The following is a 27351-nucleotide window of genomic DNA, read 5'->3' on the forward strand; positions in this document are numbered from 1 at the left end:
ATCCTTTTCTTACTGTTTTGATGTTCTTATCCTGCACTTTGAAATTCACATGTTCTCAATGTTCTTGTGATTTATACACTTTTAGAATTATCATTACTTCATGTTTGTATTGGTGTAGGGAAGATGTATAATATAGTCCCAGGAGAGTTCTTGAATTCTATTTGACCTTTGCACATAATGTATCCAAATGGAATTGGAACATTTGTTTATGAAAAGAGCATTAACATAGCTATACTTAAGAGTAGAAAGCTCTGAAATCTTTATTTGAAAAGACATTTATTCATATTGTTAAGTATTCATTGTATCATTCCAGCCAAGGCTTTAATCATCTGAGTTATCAATGTTTTCTTTCTTATGGTGATATAAAGAAGAGTGAGAATATGATATCTGGCTTCTATACAGTGGAATTAGTAATGGATAAGTTCAAGTGATTTAATTTGGGCTTATGTGGTATTGGATAGCACTGATTCCATTATGTCAGTTAAATGTGTACCTTATTAGATTATTGAAGTGCTATGCACGTACTAATAAAAAGCAAAATAAGAGCTTTTTTAAATAATGAGCCATCTAAAAGATCTTGCTTTAGGTGGTATGTAGAGACATATAAAGGACGTTTTTTTTTTAGCTTCTATTTCTTTAATTTTTTCCCCAGTTTTATTGAGAAATAATTGACATACATCACTGTATAAGTTTAAGGTGTATAGCATGATGATTTTTGATTTACATATATTATGAAGTGATTACCACAATAGGTTTAGTTAACACCCATCATCTTATATAGATAAAAGAAAAAGAAAAAAATTTTCTCCTTGTGATGAGAACTCTTAGGATCTACTGTCTTAACAACTTTCCTACATACCATACAGCAGTGTTAATTATAGTCATCATGTGGTACATTACAACTCTAGTACGTATTTATCTTATAACTAAAAGTTTGTGCCTTTTGACCACCTTCCTCCAGTTCCCTCTTTCCCCACCCCCCGCCTCTGATAACCACAAATCTGATCTCTTTTTCGGTGAGTTCGATGTTGCTTTTTTTTGGGTTTGTTTTGTTTTTTAGATTCTGCATATATGTGAGATCACACAGTATTTGTCTTTGTCTGACTTATTTCACTTACCATAATGCCTTCAAAGTCCATCCATGTTGTTGCAAATGGTAGGATTTCTTCATTTTTTATGGCTGAATAATTTTCCGTTATATGTATACATACCATAACTTCTTTATCCATTCATCCATCGGTGGACGCTTAGGTTGTTTCCATGTCTTGGCTATTATAAATAATGCTGCTATGAACATGGGGATGCACATATGTTTTAAAGTTAGTGTTTTTATTTCCTTTGGATATATTCCTAGAAGTGGAATTGCTGGGTCATATGGTAGTTCTATTTTTAATTTTTTGAGGAAGCTTTATACTGTTTTCCATAGTGGCTGTACCAGTTTACAATCCCAACAGTGCACGAGGGTTCCCTTTTCTCCACATCCACACCAGCATTTGTTATCTCTTGTCTTTTTGATGATGGCCATTCTAATAGGCATGAGATGATATCTCATTATGGTTTTAATTTGCATTTCTCTAATGACTAGTGATGGTGAGCATCTTTTCATGTATCTGTTGGCCATTTGTATATCTTCTTTATAAAAATATGTATTCAGGTCCTTTGCCCATTTGTTTATTTATTTATTTATTTTTTTTTTGGTGAAGAAGATCAGCCCTGAGCTAACATCCATGCCAATCCTCCTCTTTTTGCTGAGGAAGACCAGCCCTGAGCTAACATCTATTGCCAATCCTCCTCCATTTTTTCCCTTTTTCTCCCCAAAGCCCCAGTAGCTAGTTGTATGTCATAGTTGCACATCCTTCTAGTTGCTCTATGTGGGACGCTGTCTCAGCATGGCCGGACAAGCGGGGCGTCGGTGTGGCCCATTTGTTGATTGGACTGATTTTTGCTATTGAGTTGTATGAGTTCTTTATATATTTTGCATATTAACCTCTTATCAGATATATAGTTTGCAAATATTTCTTTCCCATTCTACAGGTTGTCTTTTCGCTTTATTGATGGTTTCTTTTGCTGTGCAGAAGCTTTATAGTTTGATGTAGTCCCACTTTTTAATTTTTTTTTTATTTTGTTGCTTGTGCTTTAGTCATGGTTTCCATAAAATCATTACAAAGACCCATGTCAAGGAGCTTTTTCCCTATGTTTTCTTCTAGGAATTTTATGGTTTCAGGTCTTACATTTAAGTCTTTAATCCATTTTGAGGTAATTTTTGTGGGTGGTGTAAGATAGGGGTCAAGTTTCATTCTTTTACCTGTAAATGTCCAATTTTCCCAGCACCATTTATTAAAGAGACTGTCTTTTCTCCATTGAGTACTCTTGACTTGTTTGTCAAATATTAGTTGACATTATATGCTTGGGTTTATTTCTGGGCTCTCAAGTCTGTTCCGTTGGTCTATTTGTCTATTTTTATGAAGGAGGCATTTTTAATAATTGAATTATTGTCTTCTGTCCTTTGCTTAGGGTGTTCCAGTGATGGCAATAAGAAACAAAATGATATCGGAAGGACTAGACCCAGATCTTCTTGAGTAAGTAATTCTTCTAATATAATGATATTACTGCCAAGATTTTGAATTTGTCAGTTATAATAAAACACTTCAAGCTCTCTATTTTTTTTCCTTATACAGTGTTTTATGGTGGAGGAAACCACCTCATAAATGGTGTCTCTGCTATGTTACAAAAGTGAAAAATCTATGCTATGCTACTAAAACCAGATTTTGCAAGTGTTAGGAGTAGTTTCAATAGAACAGTGATGAATCTGTATATCCAAAAGAGATGGAATTTGATGACAGCTTTGTTGTAGTAGTGTCTACAAGAAGCAGTGTTTTTTTTCTTTCCATGCTGCCTTTTCTTTTCTTTCTTTTATCTACTACATTTTTGTTTCAGACCTTACTGTATAGGAAATTTACTCTACTACAATTTAAGTTGAGCCACATTGAGAAATAAACAGGGTAAAGCTACTCTAGGTCCACATTAATGTTTATTATGAAACTAGATATCAGTTTATGCAAGTTTTGTAAAGTATTTTTTGAGAAGTTCTGAAAAATTGTGGCTCAGAAATTTGACAGTAATTTATTCCATCTAAGCAAACCTGGCTCATCCTGGATAAAATATATCTTAAAGGATTGTTCAGAACTAGTCTGTTTTGCAAATATCTAGATACTTGTAAAAAGTCTTTTCAGTTGGGGTTTTAATTTACCCCAATGTATTATGCTATGTTATCCAAGCATTCATACTGTACTAGCAGTATACTTTGGAATTTTTCTTGGCTCTCAGCCCTTTAAGAAAATCTGTGCATTTTGAGGGTAAAACACCATAAAACAGTCTTTTTCTCATATTTTATCTTCCAAAATATGAAATTTATGATTTTTTTTAAAGTCTGCAGGAACAGATTTCTAACATGTATCTATATTTAGTATATATAGAAGTAGCAAACAGTTCAAGTACAATGACATGAATTGGTAATTTGAACTAAAGCATCTCTGGGATGTTTGGCATTTGTCCTGGAAGTTGTTTCTGACACACTTTAGAAGCAGATGGATTGTGACATATATTTTAATATGAATTGAACATATGGGTCCAATCCGTTTTGTTACTCATTGGAATATGTGTTATAAATATATTTAATGTTGGCCATGACTTCTTTTTTGCTTCTGGAAATACACAGTAAACCTTCTGTAATAATAGAGAGCTAAAATGACCTTTAAAATGATGATTTTTTTTTTTGGGCCGGCCCCGTGGCTTAGCGGTTAAGTGCGCGCACTCCGCTACTGGCGGCCTGGGTTTGGATCCTGGGTGCGCACCAACGCACCGCTTCTCTGGCCATGCTGAGGCCACGTCCCACATACAACAACTAGAAGGATGTGCAACTATGACACACAGCTATCTACTGGGGCTTTGGGGAAAAACAAGGAGGAGGATTGGCAATAGATGTTAGCTCAGAGCCGGTCTTCCTCAGCAAAAAGAGGAGGATTGGCATGGATGTTAGCTCAGGGCTGATCTTTCTCACAAGAAAAAAAAAAAAACAATTCATGTAAAATGATGATTTTTCTCTCTAAAGGAAATGTAATAAATGGAAAACTGGCAGCCCTATAAGCATCAACATACACTAGATATCCAATCCCTTTATCTCCTACTGGCTTCATTTCATATATAGGTTAGGCTGGCCCAGCCTAAACTTACTTCATAATCCTTTATTTCAACCAGCTACCCACACTAGCAACTTGAAAGTCATCCTTGATTCTACCCTCTTCCCTACCCCTTACTATGTCAGTCACTGTGAATTTCTCATTTTTATTATCTCTCACATCTGACCACATGCCTCCCTGCCCATTGCTGTTTAGTTCAAGCCCTCATCATTTCTCACCTGAATTATTGTAATAGCTCCTGATTGGTTTCCCTATTCTCTTTCAGTCTGTCACTAAAGCCTTAGTGGATCTGTTCATACTTCATTCTTTCTTCAGATCTTTCTGTGACTCTCCACTGCCTTCAACATGGAGTCTAGGGGCCAGCCCCATGGCTTAGCGGTTAAGTGCGTGTGCTCCGCTGCTGGCGGCCCGGGTTCGGATCCCGGGCACGCACCAACACACCACTTCTCTGGCCATGCTGAGGCCGCGTCCCACATACAGCAACTAGAAGGATGTGCAACTATGACATACAACTATCTACTGGGGCTTTGGGGAGAAAAAAAAAAAAGGAGGAAGATTGGAAATAGATGTTAGTGCAGAGCTGGTCTTCCTCAGCAAAAAGAGGAGGATTAGCATGGATGTTAGCTCAGGGCTGATCTTCCTCACAAGAAAAAAAAAAAAACATGGTGTCTAACATCTTAGAATTGCATATAAATGCTTTTATCATCAAGACCCAGATTCTTTCTCTAGCTTCATTTCTTACCGCTCTTCCATACATCCCTATGTCCTGCAGCTGTAGCAAACTACTTGCAGTACTCTAATGTATCATTTTCCTGTTCTCTTTTGGTGTCTTTGAATATTTTTTTCCTCTCCATGGAACTCCCTTCCCCCATCTTATTGGCCTGGCTAATTTCATATTCTTCAAGACTCCATTTAGGCATCACCACCTCAAGAAGTCCATGGGTGACTACCAAGGAGAAAACCTCCAGCAGCTCCAATACTTCCTTGATGTATCTCATTTAGCAAGTTTGAGGGCATGTCATTGTCTGTAAATGTTGAGAAACAGTCAGTTGCAAGATGATGCCAAGTTTTAGGGTAGAATTCCAGTAACCATTAACATTGTCTTACAGAAATGCTGCTCCTCAACCACAGCCCGGAGCCTGAATTCTGACCCATTACCTCATAAGTACATGCCATTGGTCACAAGGGGCACTGGTTAGAGTGGGGGTGACTCATTAGAACCTATGACCACTAGTACTAGAAAGCCAGCTCCAACTACATTTAGCTAGGTATGATAAGTGGAATCAACCGCCTTGTTAAAGAGGAATTCTGACGCTTTGGGAATTATGTTTACATAAAAGTAAAGGAGCCTCACTTTGGGAGAAAAGTCTGAGAGGATGAAGGAGAAGAATACGTGACATTGAGGGAAGTATGTACTTTTATTTAGAAGCTTACGTACATATTAAACCTCAACCAAGAACTTTCAGTAAAGATTGTTTCATATTCTTTTAAAGTGTAAACATACACTTTTTTTAAAATTAGCCTTAGGTAGTAAGAAAGATTCATATAACTCTTAGAAGAAATAATCTAGATCTGTCTGCACTAAGCAAAAAGCAAAACAAGTTAATATAGAAATAAATACTGATCAGAAAATACATTGTTATTTGATTGGCTTGTGTATATAAAAATTCAGAAGCTAAGAATACATAATTTTAAACTAAAACTGTTTACATGATATGAGACAAGGGAGCCTGGCTGTTTTCCTAGAAAAATGACTATCATTGAATTTTAGAAAGTCTGTAAAACTGAAGAAAATGGCTGATAATTACCGAATAAATAGTACTTGTTTGCTGCTTTTAAGTGATTGTTTATTTTTAAAAATCCAAGTTTTTGAAAATAACAGTAGTTCTTACATAACCAAGAATTAGTCCTGTTTAGCTTATAAAAATTAGTTTCTAATGCCACTGAAATAAAAAGATACGTGAGAGTACCTTTGTCACCATCATACTCAGAAGAGTTTAAGGGGAAAGAAAATGGAAATTTTTATGGTTGATCTGTTTTAGTTTTGCATTCAGAAATATAGAACAGGTAAAGTGTGCCATATAAATTCTTTTCAATCAATGCCTAGATTTTCTTCCCAGGAAAAAAAAGAGTTTCTCCCCTATCCTATTCTGTGCTTACATTTATGTCCCAGAACTAAGATTACTATTATTACCTGGTAATTACTACTTTTACTGCTCTAGGATACATAGACTAGCCTCTGGACCTGCCCATTAGCAAGAGAAGAAATTCATGATGGTTAAGGCTCAGGCTAAGGCAGACTTTAGAAATGATCTGCTTGCTGGGGTTCAGATTCTGCCCTGCCACTTTCTAGCTATCTGACCCTGGACCTAATCTCTCTGTGCATCAGTTTCCTCATCAGTAAAATGGGAAATAGAAGAGTTGTTCAGACTAAGTAAGAGAATGATGTAAACACTTAGCACAGCTCTGGACAAGCAGTAAATGTTCAATAAATGTTAGTTGTGATTTATGAATGTTTTAATGGAGGAAGATGTAGCCAGTTCTAAACAATTGGATTTACCAGGCTTATGGATCACAACTTGTTTATAATCCTGTAGTTGCCTGAATACCACTGTGTTTTCAACAAAGACATATTTAACATACACAGAGTATTTATCGTTTTGAATTATACTCTGTTTTCTCAAACTGAAAAATCTATATTTTAAACTTTGCAGTAAGGAACAGACTTCTGAAACTGAAATTCAGCTGGTCACACTCTTAATATTAGTGGGAAGGTGCAGTTTGTAACAGACTGATTTGGCTAAAGAAAGCATGTAATTGAGTTCAAATTACTGTGCAGGCCTTGAACAGAACCAGCTCAGTTGGCATTTGTCCTGGAGATATCTATTCAAAAGACATTTATACCCTCCTCACAGACGTGGAATGACCACTCTTATGGTTGCCAGAAATAAAAGTAACCACCTCAGCTTACTTATCACTGAGACAAGAGGGGATTTATTAGTGTTAACAAAAAGGATACTGGAAAGCAAGAAAACTTTCTATTAATTATATTCAGGGCAAGTCCAGCAGATTTTCCTGCCTGTAAGGGAATTCCTTATCTGCCATTGATCTTTGTCTACCTCCTGCTACACTACATAATGGATTAAAGGTTGGGTTTCAGCTGGTTGAGGGTTGAATAGACCCCAAGTCCCCAACTGGACAATTCCAAAAGTAGATTTTTTTACTGGTTTCATTTTTTAGTTCTTGCTGAGCTAGGATCCCACTCGATGTAATTGCCAGTCCTTGGCTGGCAGACTGGCTAGAAAGTATAGGACAGGAAAAAACAATGTCAAAAAAATTGTGACTGACCCACTGTTGGAGACCTTGATCACAAGAATGAGAGAGAGAATAAAAATATCAAAGAAGTGGTGTTAAAAAGCGGTTGTGGTCTGCCAATGGCTAGCAGACAAGAGAGAGGGGAGCAGCTGGGAAGTAAAGGACCCTGAGATGAGCAGCAGAAGCCCCTCTTACCTAGGAAGACTGCCTTTCTTTTCCTTTATGATGTTAGGCATTACATTGTTTCCCTGGCTGCAGGAACCTACTTACTACAACAAAGGACAGGATATACCTACCCTTGATGGGCGTTCAAAAGAAAAAAGACTAAAGTATGTGTAGTTTAAGTAAATGTAATGCTGAAATAAGTCTTACTAGCTACTGTAATATCAAAGTGGAAATTGTCGTTTTTTTAACTCCTCAGAGGTCTTTATATAGTGAGTGTAATCTCAATTCAGGAATCTTCGCATTTTTCTCTTTTCTTAAGACCACCCATTGCCACTGCATAGAGCTCTGACAGAACACCACTAAAGGACAACAGTGTCATATGACATTATACCTTTATGTGTGATATGGTTGATACTGAAACGTGATTTGAATGATAACTACTGCACCCTCTCCCACAGCCGCCTCCTCAGCAGTTTTTTTACTAACAATGTTTTAGGTACTTAATCTGCTTTAAATTCAACTATTTTAAGTTTAAGAAAATGGAAAATATTTTAAACTATTTATCTACATAAATAAATGTTTTTCAAAGAATGTTTATATGGTTTTTGTGTCCTTAAAGTGGCTACGGTTTTAAACACAAATATACATCTCTCTTTAATGAAAACAAATTAAACCAATGATATTTGTATTTTAGGACTCTTTTCATGTTCAGGATCACAGAAACCAGTTCAAACTAGCTTAAGCAAAAAGTGAAGTTACTGACGCATATAGCTGAGAAGTCTAGTTAGGACAGGATCAGGGGCTCAGTGTCATCAGTGCTGGCTGACTGCCTGGCTGCCTGGCTGGTGTTCTCTCTTCCCCAGCACCTCATTCCACTTTTTTGTTGTTATTAGTGCCCTCAAGTCAATTCCAACTTCTAGCGCCCCTGTGTACAGCAGAGCAGAGCCTGGTCTTTTTGCACCATCGTCTCATCTTCCGACGCTGTATCAGACAATGCTCTTCTGCTATTCATAGGGTTTTCCTGGCTGTTTTTCAGAAGTGGATGGGCAGGTCCTTCCTAGATTCGACCTTTACTCCTTGCTATAATAACCCATTTCTCTCCTGCTGATGAGCTTCTTTCTTGAATTAGCAGTTGAAGGCTTTAATATTGCTAGTTTCGCCAATCGAATGGAAAAAGAACCCCTTCTTCTCCATAATCTGTAGCTCATTTCTAGGGAAACATTGATTTGGTCCTGCTTGGATTGTGTGCCGTCCCTTAATTCAGTCTCTCTCTCCAGGGGAAGAAATTCTTGTCATTGGCCAGGCCTGAATCACGTGACTGAAACAAGGCAGGGAGTGGGGGAAGAATGAGAGCAGCAGGGACTGTGGTTGACAGCTTTATTTGCTTCACATAAGTGAGAGAAAAGTGGATGTCAAAAATAACCTGCACGCACAGCATCTGGTATACTAAAAAGTACTGGTTTGTATATGTTTAGTCTTTCCTTCTCCTTTCTTAATTTTGGCTCAGTTTTAGTTGAAGTCAACCTAATAACTTCTTTGAAAATATCTGTTTTTTAAGATGATTTAGACTTAGAAATGAGTTTAAACTTAAACTTCTTAAAAATTTGCTTTTATTAAGGATTTTATTGATAATCTTGGTGCCACAAATTATATAAATATGCTTATTAAAATGTAGCTACCAAGCTAGTGGGTTTTTTTGTAACCACTAAAGATTGAGATCTTTAAAAAATAAACATGATACATCATGAATATACTTCTGACTTTATTTATTTTTCTGCATTTTGCTAATAGACTTTTTTAGTGATTCACTTATATATTTAAAATATTAAGCGACTATTATAAAGTCCTCATTTCCAGATTTTAGCAGTGAAGTGTGTTTCCTTTGAATTTTAAGAAGCTAAACTTCAGGCTAGTAGTTTCAAGTAGCAACCTTTTCAAACATGTTTAAAACTTCTTTCCATGAAAAATACTTAAAACAAAACATTCATATATCATAGGAGCAAGTAAGAGCACTTCTGATCATAACATAAAAAGCCAAATTTCTGTTCCCTCTAAGACTATGAATATAGAGTCTAGAAATGATGGTATTATTACTATCATTACTATTACTATTAACATTTGTGTAAGGCTTTATAACATAAAATGCTTCGATACATATTACCTCATCTGATTCTCATGGTTTCTTCAATTGTTCTTTTTTTATGTCTAAAGAGAACTAGTGTTCACTTTTTCTTTTGTTCTCATAGCAATTCCAATTCAAAGTAGCATAAAATTTATTTTAAAATGAATGAGGACAAACAATAAGAAGTATTAGCGAGAATACAAAGAAATTGGAACCCTGTGCACTGTTGGTGGAAATGTAAAATGATGTAACCGCTATGGAAAACAGTATGACGGTTCCTCAAAAAATTAACCTTAGAATTGCCATATTATCCATCAATTCCACTTCTCAGTATATACTCAAAAGAAGTGAAAAGCAGGGACTTTAACAATATTTGTATACCCATGTTCATAGCAGCATTATTCATAATAGCCAAAAGCTAGAAGCAACCCAAGTGACCATCAACAGCTGAATGGATAAATAAATGTGGTATGTACATACAATGGAATATTACTCAACCTTAAAAAGGAAGGAAATTTTGATACATGCTACAACATAGATGAACCTTTAAAACAGTATGCTAAGTGAAAGAAGCCAGATACAAAGGCCAAATATCCTATAATCATATTTATAGGAAACGTCCTGAATAGGCAAATACATAGATACAGAAAAGAAGATTAGTGTTGCCGGGGACTAAGGGTAAAAGAAAATGGAGAGAGTCTGCTGATGGCTACGGGGTTTCTTTTCAGGGTAATGAAAATGTTCTGGAATTAGATAGTGGTAGTGTTTGCACAACCTTGTGAATATACTAAAAACCACTAATTTGTACACTTTAAAATGGTGAATTTTGTGGTATGTGAATTATATCTCAATTAACAAATAAATGACTACTTAAGAATCCCAAGCTTAATTGTGCAATTTCAGTGAAAACTTATATTTTGTATAACTTTTCCCTACACTCCAGCTATTGCTCCTGCTAAATGGTCTAATCTCATCTACTGTTGCACCCCAATATACCTTACACTCCAGCTACCAAATCAATTCCAGTTCTCAAATGCAGCATGCCACACCATTCTCATTTTTTTCCTTTACTTAGAACACTCTCATCCACACTTATTCCCACCTTTTCTGTTTCTGGCAAACTCCTACTCATATCCCAAAACCCTTCACAGGTGTCTCCACCTCTCTGGAGTCTTCTCTGACCAACCCTAGTAGAGTGAATTACTTTTTCTTTTCACACAAGCATAGTTAGTACAACGGTATTTGTGTATATCACACTGTATAACAGTAATTTGTTTGCATTTCTGTCTCCTCCACTAAAATATCAGCTTCTTCAGCCCAGGAACTACTTATTATTCATCTCTTTATCTCTAGCACCTAACATAGTGGCTGGCAAATAACTATGTTATTTGCATAATGATGATGAGAATAATAATAATGGATAACATTTTTTTAGTATACTTACTATGTGCCAGCTACTATTCAATATACTTTACGTTTAGTAATTTATTTTAATCATCACAACAATCTAGTCACTTAGTTGGGTATAGACTGGTTAAGAGCCTCGCCCCAAGTTGCCCAGCAAGTAAGTAGCAAGGCTGGGATTTGAACCCAAGCAGTTTGGCTCCAGAGTCTGTGTTCTTAACCACTGTGCTGTACAGCATCACATATATCAAAAAATGGTTATGTACATAAGTTAATTAGTTTTATAATTTCACCCCCTTCTAGGTCTAAGCTGGTTTTACCCTTAAGTAGCATTTATTTTAGGGGAGTTGTGTACATTGTTTTTTTTGTTTGAGTTGCCATAGATACTAATATAATTTTGATGTAGTATTCAAATAATTCCCTCTGGTAATTTTTTCCTTTTTAACAAAGTGAAGACAGTAAGAAATTACCCATATAGCAAAGAGAAATTTACTGGGGGAAAATGTGCCCGGTATTCATGCCCATTAGTTCTGGAGTTTTTGCTTCTATGGAGAGCAATGAAGACTATGTTCCTGTGTTAGTATTTTAGGCAGACAGAGCATCAGTGAAAACCTAGAAGTGCTGTACCCAGTTCTAAAGTTTTCCTGTATTAAGTAGATGTGACTTCCCGATGGGCATAATCTAAAATTGTACAGCAGAGCAAATGGGTTTATATTTGACAGCTAGGGAGCAATGCCAGCGTTTCTTTTTTGTTACATGCCAGATATGATATTAAAAAACATAAGCCAAAACTCAGCCATAATTTTTAATAACTAAAAGTAAATAGTAGGCTCTACATTTTCTTACTTTATTAATAGTAATTGTGTTTGTGGGAAAGAAGAGTTTTATTTGTCGGTGTCCTAAATCTTTAATAAGAATCCAGGAGCCTGAGGGAGAAATAAGTCTGGCAGTTTGTAATTATTAAGACATAGTGGCTATATTATTCTTCCCTTCTCTCTTAGTTTCCCCAAGAGTATACTTTACTTGCCTAGTTTACTTTCCTGGTAAGAGTGAGTAAAGGCTGAGTGATGGTGCTGCCATATTGGTTAAACGATTTCTGACAAACACTGTGGAACCTATCTAGTTGACTGTTCTAATGTGACACCATTAAAATTTCGTTTTGGTTTATTATAGCATATTCATGCGAAGTTGGAGTTTAACCATCCTTATATCTCCTTGTTGTGCCTGAGGAATCTTCTAGACACTATTTTTACCAACTCATGCTATTTATATTCATTCTCGGATGACAAAACATATAAGTGAAAGCATTCAACAAACATTAGGAACTTTCTTAGACCAGGCATTCTCCTTCCCTGCAAAATTTCCCTACTGCCTGTGTTTCTTAATAGGCATTCTTAAACTTTCTTCCATTTTTAAATTTCTCCCTGCAGTTTTCCTGAACATCAAGGTTTTCCTTTTCTTTCCATTTCTAGCTGTCCTTTCTCTGTACCTCGTATACACTTGGAGGCTGCAGGCATTTAGCACTGGTCATGCCAGCCTCTCCAGATCTCATCTCTGTCTGTAGTTGGGTCTCCATGGTAATTAGAAGCAGAAAGTGCTGAAGCAGCACACTCTGTAAGGACTGGCGAGAGAACACAGTGCCGTGGCCTGTACGGGAATAGCACTTAATCCGCGTGGTGCTGGAGAAGCCAGGGAGAAGCACGCTGCGGTGGAGAGCAGGAGACTCAGCTAAGGACGCAGACTTGGCAGATTTATTAGCAGCAATTTTCTAGGATGAACCCAATTTACAGTTTAGTAAGTGCTTTTTTTCAACTGGAAAAACCTTTAAAGTTTTTTTCCTTCTTCTCTTTCAGGAGGCCAGATGCCCCAGTGCCTGATGGTGACGGTGAAAAAAATACAGAGAGTTCAGATAGCGAGTCTTCTTTTAGTGAGTAAGCTAGAGAGCCTGAACTTAAACTCTTAGTCTTAAAAACATCAAATGGCAATGTATCCACCACCAGGCTTACTCTATCTTAAAAAAATAAAGCGTTTATAATAACCTGGCAGTATGTCTTGTTACCTAAATAAAGGGCCTTGAACTGGAAAAGAGAATAGCCTAAATAAAGTGCAATTAGTCTACAAGTACTAAGATGGAATACTTCAGTGATGCAATGAGCATTTAAAATGAAGTCAATGTGAGTTTAGTGATCAAAAATAGACTCAATGCAAAAAAAGTGAGTTATTCGTTTTTTGTGAATATTTTAGCATGAAAAGTATTATGTGCATTTTGTATCATAAGAGCTGTTAAAGAAATTTCTGGCAGAAAGTAATACTGGATTGAAGTTTTCTGTGACAACTTGAAGCTTATATGTCATATATAATGGATATCGAACTTATTGGTAATATTTATAAGCATATAGAACTTTTTATCTCTTGGCCATTACTTCATAGACTGGCAATGTCAGTTATTCTTAATTATATTTATTATCAGATAGAAGTTGGTTCAGAGTCAGCAAGCATCATTGTCATCAACTCTTACTGCCTAAACAGAAAAACAAAATTTAGTTTGCACAGGTTTAAAATGTTGTCTTCACCTCATCTTGCAGATAATTCTTCATGAAGAAATATTTGCACACAGATTTAGAGAAAAATCTCTAAAATACTTACGTGGAAAAGACATATAAATGCGTTTGATTAATGGTGCTCATCTTAGTTTAGGCCACCTGTAAGTAGACCCTGAGAAAGGAGTGGTATAGGTATGTCATTTGTCAAGTGAACCCAGGAGGCAGAAGTGAGAGAATAGAGCAGGACGGGAAAACCCGTACAAAGGTGTCTTGTCAAGGTTGCCATTTTGGGCTTGCGTGCTCCTAGACCTCCTGAGGAGCTTACAGAATGCCTCCCAAAATTGTTCACCTATGCAGATGGGATAATTATTAACCAGCTTCCATCCCCCGTTAGTTAAGAGTTACCTACAGGAGTGTTAACTACCTCTGCACTTCTGGGCTGTGCTTTTGTGTGGGAAAGCAGGCTTTCCCAGTGTTGGAAGAGGACTTGGAACAGAAAGCAGAAAGATGCATGGCCCATGCTTGCGGTGGGATTTCACTAGCGAAAAGGGGCAAGTCTGACCTCACGTAGAACTGTCCAGCGCAGCTGTGGCTGATATCAGAAGTTGACAAGGGGATGTGATGTGGGGCAAAAGCAGTGTTTGCTGCTGTCTACCCCTTGACTATTCAGAACTGCTTGAGCCCTCTGTTAAGTCTACTCCATCACCAAGTCTTCAAGGTGGTGGCCAGCCACGGTGTATAAGACTACACAGGAGGATTAGTGAGACGAGCTACAGTTCCTGTTGCTGCAACTGAATCCAAGGCCAAAACTCATATTCATCTGCTCCTTCCTCCACCACCCATTTTATTTTATTTTATTATTTTTGGTGAGGAAGATTGGCCCTGAGCTAACACCTGTTGCCAATCTTCCTCTTCTTGCTTGAGGAAGATTGGCCCTGGGCTAATATCCGTGACCATCTTCCTCTACTTTATATGTAGGATGCCTGCCACAGCATGGCTTGATGAGTAGTTTGTAGGTCCATGTCCAGGATCCGAACCTGCAAACCCGGGGCTGCCAAAGCAGAGCGCACGAACCCAACCACTACGCCAACCAGGCTGGCCCCTCCACTACTCATTTTAGATTTTCCTTGCTCTCTGCCAGAAATTCAGTTGGTCTAGTTTGGTTGCCTACTAGAGTGACCTAGACCTTTATCCCTTCAGGGATCTAGGGCCTTGGTTACTTTGCCCTTCTTAGGCTATGATTATCACGATTGTCTGTTCACTGTTCACGCCAGGCATAGAAGCACCAAAGCATGCCCCAATGAATCACCTGAGTTCCTGACACATCCTCCCTGTTTCATGGCTCCCTAGCTCCTCATGTTAACCAACATATTAACTCCCATTTTTTGCCTGTTGTCCCACAGACACGAGCAGTCCAATGGGACCAGTTGGCAGCAGTAGCTTCAGTTTTCTGGAATCCTTACTGTGCTCCCTGGTGGAAGTATGCCAGCTTCTTCCGCTTACCCTGTCTAGGAAACAAGAGCTCCAGCCCAACAAAGCCCTGATAGGGATGGGAAGCACAATTCTGCAAGTAGGTCACTGGCAATAGTGGTAAGAAGGGCCAATCCTATTTTTATCCTCTTGGTTCCTGGACCCATGAATTCTAGCATTTGGGGACAATGGCATCATATACTGGTCATTGGTATAGTGCATCTATCACATCCTGGAGAGCAGCACTCCAACCCTGCAGGATGTTATGTCTGAGCTGGCGCTAAGCTGATCCTGTAATAGGGCATTTCATTGTTCTATTAGATTGCTTCTGGATAATGCTGTGGATGGTAGGACCATGGATCTGATAATTCATGTCACTCTTCATTTGCTGCAAAACAGTTCCTTGATCTGAGGCAGTGTAATGTAGAATACCATGTTGGTAATAGGCATTCTGTAGACTATCAGATAGGAATTATAGCAGAGGTACTGCTGAAAGGGAAGGCAAGCCCATATTAAGAGTACAAACTAATTACAACAGGAAAGAATTCCTTCCTCCTCCAGGAAGGAAACTAATGCAAATAACTTTCTACCAAGTGGCTAGTTAATCTCCCGAAGGAATGGTACCAAATCGTTGGTCCCTGCTGCTGACAGACCACGTATTCACCAGTGACAGTAACTAGATCAGCCTTAGTGAGAGAAAACCCAAGCTGTTGGGCCCATGCATAGCCTCCATCTTTGCCACCATGATTACTCTTTTGTGGGTTGTGTGAGCCTAGAGTGGTCAAGGACAAGGCTGGCTGAAATCTACTGAAGCAATCATCCTATCCACCTAATCTTTGCCTGCTCAGGTGAATGCTCTCTTATTGACATTCCATGACGTGAAAATCTGCTCACTCTGCCATGATTGAAAACCTGTGTTTATTCTTAACTCAGGCCACATCTTTCTCCATCAACATGAATGACCAAGTGCACTATTTGAAGCTCTGTCCACCAGGAAGATTTTTCACTCATCACTGATTCTTAGGTTCACCTCTGAGAGAGGCTATAGTGTAGAAGCCAGCCATTTTGGGCTCACACCAACATATCAAACTGGTCCATCCATGAACAAGGCCCACTTTTTCCTCCTTTGTCATCTGGTATGTTAATATTGCAAAAATAGCCTCAATTCTTCACTTCTCTCTGTCTCCATGCCCTTTGCGCTGTAATTTTGCATTGCCTTCCTGCTCTGGGTGGAGCGTTCTACCTCACCTTTTGACTCTGAACTTAGCCGTGTGATTTGCTTTGGGCCAATAGAATGTTAGCAGATGTGATCTAAGCAGAGGCTTGAAAACCACTTGGGTGATTGGTCTTGCCTTCTCTTGTGCCTCTGCCACTGACATAAGAACATGACTGAGATAATCTGATGGAGAATGAGAGATGTGTGGAGCAAAGCTAAGTTGTTCTAGTCACCCAGCAGCCAACCCCAAGATGTGAGCAAGCCCAGCCAAAATCAGAAAATCTGCCTAGCCAATTCCCAGCTGGCCCTAGATGCATGAGTAATAAATGCTCACTGTTGATTCTCATAAAGATTTTTTGGTTGTTATTATATAGCATCATCGTAGCAGTAAATGATACAAAGGACCATAGGGAATTCTCCATGAGATCATAGGAGTAGGTTGAAGGAGATGCATTAGTGCAAGAGAGGTAAATGATATGGGAATCTAGGCCACTTGTCCATGTAACTTACATGCATCCTTTGGACTTGCTCAGGCTTGATTCCAAATGTATCATTTCCATTGAATGAGGGATTGCTACTGTGACTATTTGACCTTATGATATGGTGACTCTGATAACACCCAGCTCATGATGGGCAGCTCCAGTTAATCATCTGATGTCATATGTGGTCAGATCTCAGTTTCTGTTGGGCACAGAGGCATGCCAAGGGTTGCTTTTCAAACAATGAGAAGGCATGACCTTGCTTCAGAACCTCAGGCCTATGCTGTTAATCTTCTATTGGAGCTTGCTAGGGCTCCTATACAGTGTTCTACTACAGATATCTGTGGTATCACTGGATAATCAGTCATATAGTCTGAGCAGGAGGATAGCTTGTATCACAGCCTGAGCCTGCAGCAGAGCCCTCTCTTGCTCTGGGCCCCACTTGAAACTGGCAGCCTTCTAAGTCTCCCCATAAATGGGTGAGAGCAGTATTTGGCTTCAAAAGTCAAAGTCTCCAACATGCCGTACCTCTTTCTTAATGGTAGAGGATGCAAGTTCAATAACTTGTCCTTTATCTTGGAGGGGACGTCCCAGCATTCTCTAGACCATTGGACCCCTAAAATCTGCAAGGGTCTGAATTTTCCATCCTCTGGCTTATGTGTGTTTCATAGGGCACCAAGAGTCCTTTCCACTTTCTCTTCACCAAATCTCATTAACCTGATTTACCAATATAGAGGACAGGCACAAGGTTCTGTGGAACATCAGGATAAACAAGACCCCTGCAGACTACACTGTGAGGGAGTAGGAGAGTTGACCATAGCCCTGTGACAATAGATTAACATGCATTGTGATCCTTCCCATGTAAAGAAAAACACTTCTGGTGTTCTTAATGGTTGGAAAAAAAGTTTGCCAGATCAACAGTCACATCCCATGCCAGAGGCTATGTTGATATGTTCCAGGAAAGGTACCATATCTGACATGGCAGCCGTGATTGGCACTACCACTTGGTTAAGTTTATGGTAGTCATTTGTCTTCCACCATGGTTCTTGTGGTTTTAGCAGGGGCCATACAGGTGAATGCAGAGGGTACAACCTCTGCATCCTTTGAGTATTTAAAGGTGGTACTAATCTCTGCAGTTCTACTCAGAATGCAATATTGTTTCTCTATTCTATCTTGGCTGGAGTGGAGGGGTGCAGTTTTAGGGATTTCTACTTGATCCTCCCTGCCATCATAGACTTTATTCCGTAGGTCAGGGAACCAATGTGAAGCTGTTAAGAATATCCCAAGTATGCACTCAAAGACCAGGGAAAATAGCCACAGGGACCCACCTGGACTGACTGAAACGACTGTAAGAAGGACTGGTATCCGTAAGTCCCAACTCTAATTGAGGGACAATGACGACATTTTAGATCACTTGATATCAAGTCAGTTTAGCCCTCTATCCAACAACATTTGAAAGGATTGAGTATTCCTCTTTCTCCATTGTGTAGTTACTTTGATAAGCAGCTATAGTTCTTCAGGGAAAGATTGGGGAAATATCTATTATCTATACTTGTGGCGGCATAGGTGGCATTCTTCAAAGGGCTTTGACCTCCTTTTCAATTGATGGACATGAGATAATAGTTACAGGGTAACACTTTTCCATTATAGCAGCTGACGTCAACCTTCTGCTCAACAGCTCTTGCTTTTTTTTGGATTTTACAAGTAAAGAGACACTACTCTACTGCCTCCTACCTTGAGCATGAGATACACCATGGTGTAGTAGTCACCACCACAGATCCCTGCACACCAAGGAACCTTGGTTGCCACTTCAGTCTTGCTACTACTTTGCCGCTGATGGTTGAATACCACTACCTGCCCCCTGCCATTATGAAATCTTCAATTAGTCATCTCAACTAATGCAAGAGAGCCCAGTTCTATGGCACCATATCCTACTGTGAATCCTGGCCTACAGAGTACAGGTACCACTGATTTCCTCAAAGATGTCATTGCCACCCTCATTAGTACATTCTTTATTGCCTTCTTAGTAAAGAGAGTTTTCTCTGGACCCTTCCTGGGAAAAGAGTAGGTTGTTGCTCTCAACATATGAAATAAATCCATTCTAACATTCCCACATCTCTGAGCTGCTAGGCTCCTCTTCAATACTTTGACGAGGCAATTCCAGCATCTCCGTCTCATTTAGTGTACAACATCATGCAGACCAAGTTTCAGGAAGCCATCCCAGCAGCCTATTAACACCAGTTCCGTGTGTCCTTGCCAAGTTGTTAAATCCTGAATCATAAGAGAGTGCTCCTATGTCAATAAACTCTCCTCCATCCAGCCTTATTCTCTGCCCTTCTGGTCCATCACACTCAAGATTATTCCCACACATATTCTCCAGATTCCTGCCGGTACTTGTTAGCCAGTTCCTAAAATTATTTCAGTAAATAAGCTATTTCTTTCTATATTTTCTCTCTCAGCTGAAACCTAACATTAGTTATTCTTCGCAAGGCCATGGAGGAAGATGAGTTAGATCTTGAGATAGTAAGAGTCATCTTACAAGGCATCCACTTCAGGTGAACACTTTATGTGGTCTCCAGCTAAGGACCGGTTGCTGTTCTCTAGTAAGAGAGAGAGCTGCTTTTGCTGACATGGGGGATTCATGCCACTCTCAAGATTTCCAGAACTTTTTCATTAAAATTTTTAGTTTTTAAAATCTTCCAAGAAGGAGCAAAGGATAAACAATGACTAAATCTATATCTTTATAGTCTGTTGTAATCATAATACAATTTTTAAATGTTTTCTTTTGCACATATCCCACAGAGTTTTTCTGCGAAACTTTTATATCTGAACCAGAGCATGGCTCCTGTTAAAGAATAAATTGTTCCATGTGCTATTGAAGAGTGCCCAGACAACATAATGTGCAGTAAAACAGTTTTGTTTCTGATCAAGTTCTTCACAAAAACAAGCTTGATTTTCAGGATTCGTGAAAAACTTAAATTCCCACAATTTAATCCTATACTTTAACAACTACTCAATAGTGCCAAGATGTCTTTTCAAAAACAGTCACTTTTACCTTTCTTGTTGGTAAGATCAATAAATGAAAGGACAGACTCTAGGGGCCAGCCCGGTGGCATAGTCGTTAAGTTCGTGTGCTCCTCTTTGACAGCCCAGGGTTCATAGGTTCGGATCCCAGGTGCAGACCTACGCACCGCTCATCAAGCCATGCAGTGGCGGCATCCCACATACAAGATAGAGGAAGATTGGCACAGATGTTAGCTCAAGGCTAATCTTCCTCAGCAAAAAGAGAAAGATTGGGAATGGATGTTAGCTCAAGGCCAATCTTCCTCACCAAAAAAAAAACAAAGAAAAAAAAGGACAGACACCAGAGCAAGTGTCACTCTGACTTGGATTTGGATAGCTAGCTTAAACAACAGACATTTTTCTTCCTTTGGAACATGAAGTACAAAGAGTATGTGTGACTCCATTTCCTCTCTTCCCCAAAGAATATTACTTTAGATTGGCAGCTTACAAATAAATAAATTTGGAGAAAACTCACTTTACAATGTCTACAAATTATTTAGTAGGTATCTGATACTCATGTTCAAGTTGCTATCATTAGATTAAAACACTGCAGAATTAAACACTTTGTTTCACGGTTAACACTGCAAACATTTTTTCACAGTAAGTTCTAAGTATTGGAGTAATAACATTTTTAAGTCTAGAAGAAATCTTAGCAAATATCTAGTCTAATTGCCTCATTTTTACCAATGAATAAAGCGAACCCCAGAGGAATGGTCTTGAATGATTCCCCAAAGAAATGCAAGAAATAAAAGAGGTTTATTTATATAAACAAAATACTTACTCTATCAATAATATTCTTATCTTAAATATTAATACTTTTCGTTACCCATACAAAAGCAAAATACAATTTCAGTAATTTTATTAAAATTTCACATGGTAATCTGCAAAGTGGAGTTGTGAAAATTTTTTTATACTTCTCTTAAAGAGATTCTGACATCAATCGCTCAATTTTTTCACTTGTATTAAAATATGTGACCCTATGGCAATCAAGTAAAGCTATTTCTACATTTTCTTAGGGACATCTTGACCATGCTGGTTTACACTTTGCTGTATTGTCATTCTAGTTTTCCAAGTCAAACCTTAGAAAATTCTAAAAAGCCAGCAGCATAGTTTTTAGATAAGGCCAGCAGAAACACAGACAGAGGACCTAAAATCAAAAAACCCCAAGGGTAAAATCTATGACAAGTTCTTGAAAGACACAAACTATCAAAAATCACTCAGAAAGGAATAGGTGATGTGAATAACCTTATATCTAAAAAAGAAATTGAGTTTATAGTTAAAAACGTTCCCATAAAGAAAACTGGACACTCAAACATAGGTTCATTGGTGAATGCTACTAAATGTTTAATGAAGAAATAATGCCAATTCCAGAGAACTGAAAAAGGGAAACTACTTCCCAAGTCATTCTATGAGACCAGCATTAAATCTGATACCAAAATCAGGCAGACATTACAATAAAAAATTAGTATTTGGGTGGTGAACACGATGTGATCTGTGCAGAAATAGAAGTATAATGATGTACATCTGAAATTTATACAATGTTATAAACCAATGTTACTGCAATAAACAAAAAATTTTTTTAAAAAACTATGAAATTCTTAGGGATAAATCTAGCAAAATATGTGAAATACAAGTACACTGAAAACTACAAAACATTGCTGAGAGAAACTAAAGAAAATCTAAATAAATGGAGTGATTTACTGTATCCATGGATTGGAAGACTCTGTCTTATTAAGATGTAAAGTCTTGTCAACTTGATCTATAGACTAAATGCAATCTAATAAACCCAGAAGTCTTTCTTAAAACAGAAATTGACAACCTGGTTCTAAAATTCATATGGAAACGCAAAGAACCTAGAGTAGCCAAAACACCTTTGAAAAAGAGCAAAGTTGGAGGACTAAAACTACTTGATTTCAAGAGTTGTTATAAGCTACAGTAATCAAGAAAGTATGGGGCTGGCCCCATGGCTTAGCAGTTAAGTGCGCGTGCTCCGCTACTGGCGGCCTGGGTTCGGATCCCAGGCGCGCACCGACACACCGCTTGTCCGGCCATGCTGAGGCAGCGTCCCACATACAGCAACTAGAAGGATGTGCAACTATGACATACAACTATCTACTGGGGCCTTGGGGAGAAAAAGGGAAAAAAAGGAGGTGGATTGGCAATAGATGCTAGCTCAGGGCCGGTCTTCCTCAGCTGAAAAAAAAGAGGAGGATTGGCATGGATGTTAGCTCAGGGCCAATCTCCCTCACAAAAAAAAAAAAAAGAAGAAGAAGAAAGTATGGTATTGGTTTAAAGACAGACAAGTATGTTAATGGAACAGAATAGAGAGCCCAGAAATAGACCAACACATATATGGTGCTAATTTTCAACAAAGATGCAAAGGCAATTCAGTGGAGAAAGTTTAGCATTTCAGCAAATTGTGATAGAACAATTGGATATCCATATATTTTTAAAATGAACTTTAATTCATATCTTGAACCTTATGCAAAATTAACTTAAAATGTATCATAAACATAAATGTAAAATCTAAAACTTCTAGAAAAAAACCATAGGAGAAAATCTTTGTGACCTTAAGTTAGGCAAAGATTTCTTAAATGCAATAACAAAAGCATGATCTATAAAAACCAAATTAATAAATTGGAACACCAAAATTAAAAACTTCTCTTCAAAAGACACTGACTGTTAAGAGAATGAAAAGACAATTCACAGTCTGGGAGAAACTGTTTGCAAATCATATATCTGTAAAGGACTTATCTCTAAAATACATAAAGAACTCTCCAAACTCAATAATAAGTAAAAATTCCCACTTAAAAAGATAGGCAAAAGATTTGAACAGATACTTTGCCAAAAAAAAATACCGATAACAAATAAGCACATGAAAAGATGTGCAACATCATTAGTCATTAGGAAAATGCAAATTAAAACCATAAGGAGATACTACTATACATCTATTAGAATGACTAAAATTTGAAAGGCTGACCATACCAAGCATTGGCAAGGATGTGAAGGATTTGAGGGAAAGTTTATACATATAAATAAAATCAGAGTAGATTCTACATACGTATAAGAGGAGTCCATGAAGAAGAAAAATAAAGCCATACAATGTAACAAAATACAAAAAGTACAATTCAAGAAAACTTTTCTAAAATAAAAGATTGCACATTAAAATTACACATTGGGAAGACACTCTATGTACCTGAGAAAGACCCAGAACAGCTAACATAGGACATATTTTACTGAACCTATTGGACAATAAGAAAAAGGAAAAGAAAAAAATCCTTTGGGCATCTGGGCAAAAAAGACCAAGTCAGTTCTAAATGAAATGACATTATATGTCATCAAACTTTTTGATAGCAATAGTTTATATTGGAAGACAATGGAGTAACATATTTAAGATACTCAAAGAAAGAAAATGTGAGCTAAATATTTATATCCAGCCAAACTGAACTTCAAGTATCAACATACAATGAAACTGTTAATCCTACAACTCAAATGAACCCAACCCAACAAAAAAACAACCCAATTAAAAAATGGGCATAGAACTTGAATAGGTATTTCTGCAAGGAACTGGCCAATAAGCACATGAAAAGATGCCCAATATCATTAATTATTAGGGAAATGCAAATCAAAACCACAATGCAGTATCACCTCACACCCATTAGGATGGCTATTATGAAACAAAACAGAAAATAAGTGTTGGTGAGAATGTGGAGAAATTGGAACCCTTGTACATTGCTGGTAAGAATATAAAATTGTGCAGCTATTGTGGAAAACAGTATAGTAGTTCCTCAAAAAATTAAGCATAGAATTATCATATGATCCAGCAGTTCCACTTCTGGGTATATACCCAAAAGTGAAAGCAGAGACTCAAACAGCATTATTCACAATAGCCCAAAGGTGAAAACAACTCAAATGTGCATCCGTAGATGAATAGATAAACAAAATGCAGTATACACATACAATGGAATATTATTAGCCTTAAAAAGGAAGAACATTCTGATACATGCTACAACATGGATGAACCTTGAGGACAACATGATAAATGAAATTAGTCAAACACCAAAGGACAAATATTGTATGATGCCTTCCACTCGTATGAGGTACCTAAAGTAGTCAAATTCATAGAGACAGAAAGTGGAGTGGTAGTTACCACTGGCAGAGGAGAGAGGGGAAGAGGAGTTATTGTGTAATGGGTGCAGAGTTTCCCATTGAGAAAGATGAAAAAGTTCTGCAGATGGGTAGCGGTGATGTTCGCACAACAATGTGAATGTACCTAATGCCACTGAACTGTAGACTTTAAAATGGTTAAAATGTTAAATGTTATGTATATTTTACCACATTAAAAAAACTATGAACATCATGCAAGAACCTAAGAACCTAATTAGGGAATATTGTTGACATGAGATCTTCCTTAAGAATCTAATGCCCCTCTAGAGAGGACAGATGAGTAAACAAGGTTGCAGCAGAGTATAACAACCCATACCATGTGCTAGATGCTGCTCTATGTGCTCAGGACAAAGATTTACTTTTTTATACAGTAAATGACTACTGAGTGCTTACTATGTGCCAGGTACTATTCGAGGTATCAAAGATATTGCACCAGGCGCCAGCCCTGTGGCCTCATGGTTAAGTTCCACGCACTCTGCTTCGGCGGCCTAGGTTCAGTTCCTGGATGCAGATCTACACCACTTGTCAGCGGCCATGCTGTGGTGCGACCTACATACAAAATAGAGGAAGATTGGCACAGGTGTTAGCTCAGGGCGATTCTTCCTCAGCAAAAAAAAAAAAAAAAAAAAAAAATTGCAACAAAACAGACAAAAGTCTCCACCTTCACATAGCTTACATTATTATTGGGGGAGAGAAAAAAATAAGTAAAATATATGCCAGATGGTGTTAAGCGCTTGAAGAAAAGTTAAACAATGAAGGGGGATAGATAGTAGAGAGGGCGGGGAAGGATTAACAATCTAGTGATGGGAAAAACATAAACAGATAATTTTTAAAAATCAAGGTGAATGCTCCACAAAGAATATATATGGAATATTTTACGGATGTACTGAGGAGGAGCGTCTAATCTCAGCTTGGAGAAGGGGAATGTCAGGGAAGCTGTTTAGATGTGGCAATGTCTGATCTGAGTCTTAAAGAATGCCATGAAGAGGCATTGGTAGAAGGGGGCAAGATCCAGCAGAAGGAGCAGCATATGCAAATACCGGATGTATGTGATGCCATGGAGCATCCAGGGAACTGAGTAATTCAACATGAGGTGAGAGATGAGGCTGGCAGGTTGAGGCATTGTGGGCCATAAAGGGGAGCTTGAGTTTTATCAGAAAGCCTATGGAGAACTATCAAAACGTATTAACATGGAGGTGACGTAATTGGATTATACTTCAGAAATGTCACTTTTTGCTGCATGGATATGATTGAAAGAAACCAAAGCCAGAGGCAGGGAGATATGGCTAATGGAGCCAAAAGAGAAATGATATGGTTGAATTAAGGCACTGGCTATAAGGATAGAGAGGAGACTCATTTGAGAAATGCCTAGGAGCACATCAATAAGATTTGGTGACTAACTGGATGTGAGGTTTGAAGGAGAGAAAAATCAAGGATGATGCCAAGGTTTAAGGCTATGATGACTAAGTACCACTTACCAAATTAAGGAGAACAGGTTTAGGGTAAATAATAATTCCATTTGAGACTTGTTTACTTTGGAGTACTTGTGGACATCTAAGTGAAGCTATCCAGTAGACAGACCAAGACTGGAACTTAAGAGAAAAATCTGAGCTGAAGGAACCAGGGGGAAAACACCTAACTCAGGGGGCAGGTGGAGGAAGAGAAGCCCAGTACAAAGGTTATTAAGACAGGGACAGAAGTTGGAAGAGAAAGGGACCCAGAAAGGATGGTGTCACAGAAGCCAACATCAAAGAGTGGTTCACGTGGGAGGGAGCAGCCACCATCAACAGATGCCAGGTAGCGCTTATCACACCTTGTTGCTTAATTGTTTGACTTTCCTGCCAAACTTGAGCTCTGGGAGGGCATTTGTACTCCTTACCATCATATTTCTAGCTCCAGGTACGCCACAGCTGCTTAATAAGCATTTTGTTGAACAAACAAAGATTAAAGCTGAAAGAATCCTTTGGATTTGGAAGCAAATAAGTAACTGGTGACCTTGATGAAAACAATTTCAGGGGAATGGTAGGGGACAAGCCATATAGCAGTGGGTTGAGGTGTAAATGGTATGTGAGAAAAATATAAGAATCTTTTCAGAGGCTTGGTTGTGAAGAGGAAAAGACAAAACAACAGCTAGGAGTCAAGTAGAAGGATCATGGAAGGTTTTAGTTGTTAAACCTTTTATATTTTTAAAGATGGTAGATACTCAAACAGGAACGGAGAATTGATGGAGGAAGTATGTTCTGAAAGGGAACAAGACAGAATCCAGAGCTTGGGTGGAGGAAAGATATAAACATGTAAATAGTTGAATAAAATTAAAAAGCTAAGAATAGAAACAACTATGCAAGAACTCCCCCCAGTCATTGCATGATTAATTGTCAAACAACTGATGGTCAAAAAAGGGTTCAGTGTTCAGGAAAGGATAAAGTCACTTGGATGGGACTGGGAATGTTTTTTGGAGACTGAGATTTGAGCTGGGTGTTGAAGTGTGTGTTAGTTGGAGAAAGTGAAGAAGCAGAGGAAGGCATTTGAGGTGAGGGGACTACAGAGGTAGTGCTTTGTAATATAAAAATTAAAAGAGGAGCCCCTAGATCATTTTCAAGCCATGCTTCAAATTTATCAAATGTGGAAAATTTAAGCCACCGTTTCTTTAAGTATTTTTCCTGTCTCCGCTTGTCTCACCTTCTGGAACTCCAAATGTACATATGTTAGGTTGCTGGATGTTGTCCCGTAGCTCACTGATGGTCTATTTATTTTTTCTAGTCTTTTAGTCTCTGTGTTTCATTTTGGATAGTTTCTATTGCGGTCTTCAAATTCACTGATCTTTTCTTCTTGCCATGTCTAATATTCTGTTAATTCCAGCCCCACCTAGTTCACTTTTCAACTGTAGAGGTTGACTTGGGTCTTTTTAGATATAATTCCATTTCTCTCCTTGTCATGTTCATGCTTTCCTCTGACTCTTTGAACACAAGGTATATATTTATAATAACTGTTTTAATGTCTTTGTCTACTAATTCCATCATCTATGTCATTATTTTCTCCTCATTTTGGATCTTCTGTTCCCGATTCTTTGAATGCCTGGTAATTTTTAGTTTAACATCAGACATTATAAGTTTAACATTTTGGGGGTACTGGATATGTTTGTAATCCTTTAAATATTTTGGGGCTTTGCAATAGGATGCAGTTAAATTACTTGGAAACAGTTTGATGT

At 38.0% G+C, this 27351-nt stretch overlaps 1 protein-coding gene across 2 annotated transcripts in view; it reads left to right on the forward strand.

Annotated features, from left to right (window-relative positions):
• WASHC3 (WASH complex subunit 3) overlaps positions 1 to 13243 on the forward strand; it is a 42817-nt gene extending 29574 nt beyond the window's left edge. For both annotated transcript variants that reach the window (XM_058568553.1, XM_058568554.1), the window contains exons 6-7: positions 2515 to 2579; positions 13059 to 13243. In XM_058568553.1, coding sequence (XP_058424536.1) covers positions 2515 to 2579; positions 13059 to 13140 — 147 coding nt within the window. In that variant the 3' untranslated portion in view covers positions 13141 to 13243. The remainder of the gene's footprint in view (positions 1 to 2514; positions 2580 to 13058) is intronic.
• The last annotated feature ends 14108 nt before the right edge of the window (positions 13244 to 27351 follow it).

Source organism: Diceros bicornis, chromosome 25 (genome assembly GCF_020826845.1).
Source record: "Diceros bicornis minor isolate mBicDic1 chromosome 25, mDicBic1.mat.cur, whole genome shotgun sequence".
Classification (NCBI taxonomy): domain Eukaryota; kingdom Metazoa; phylum Chordata; class Mammalia; order Perissodactyla; family Rhinocerotidae; genus Diceros; species Diceros bicornis.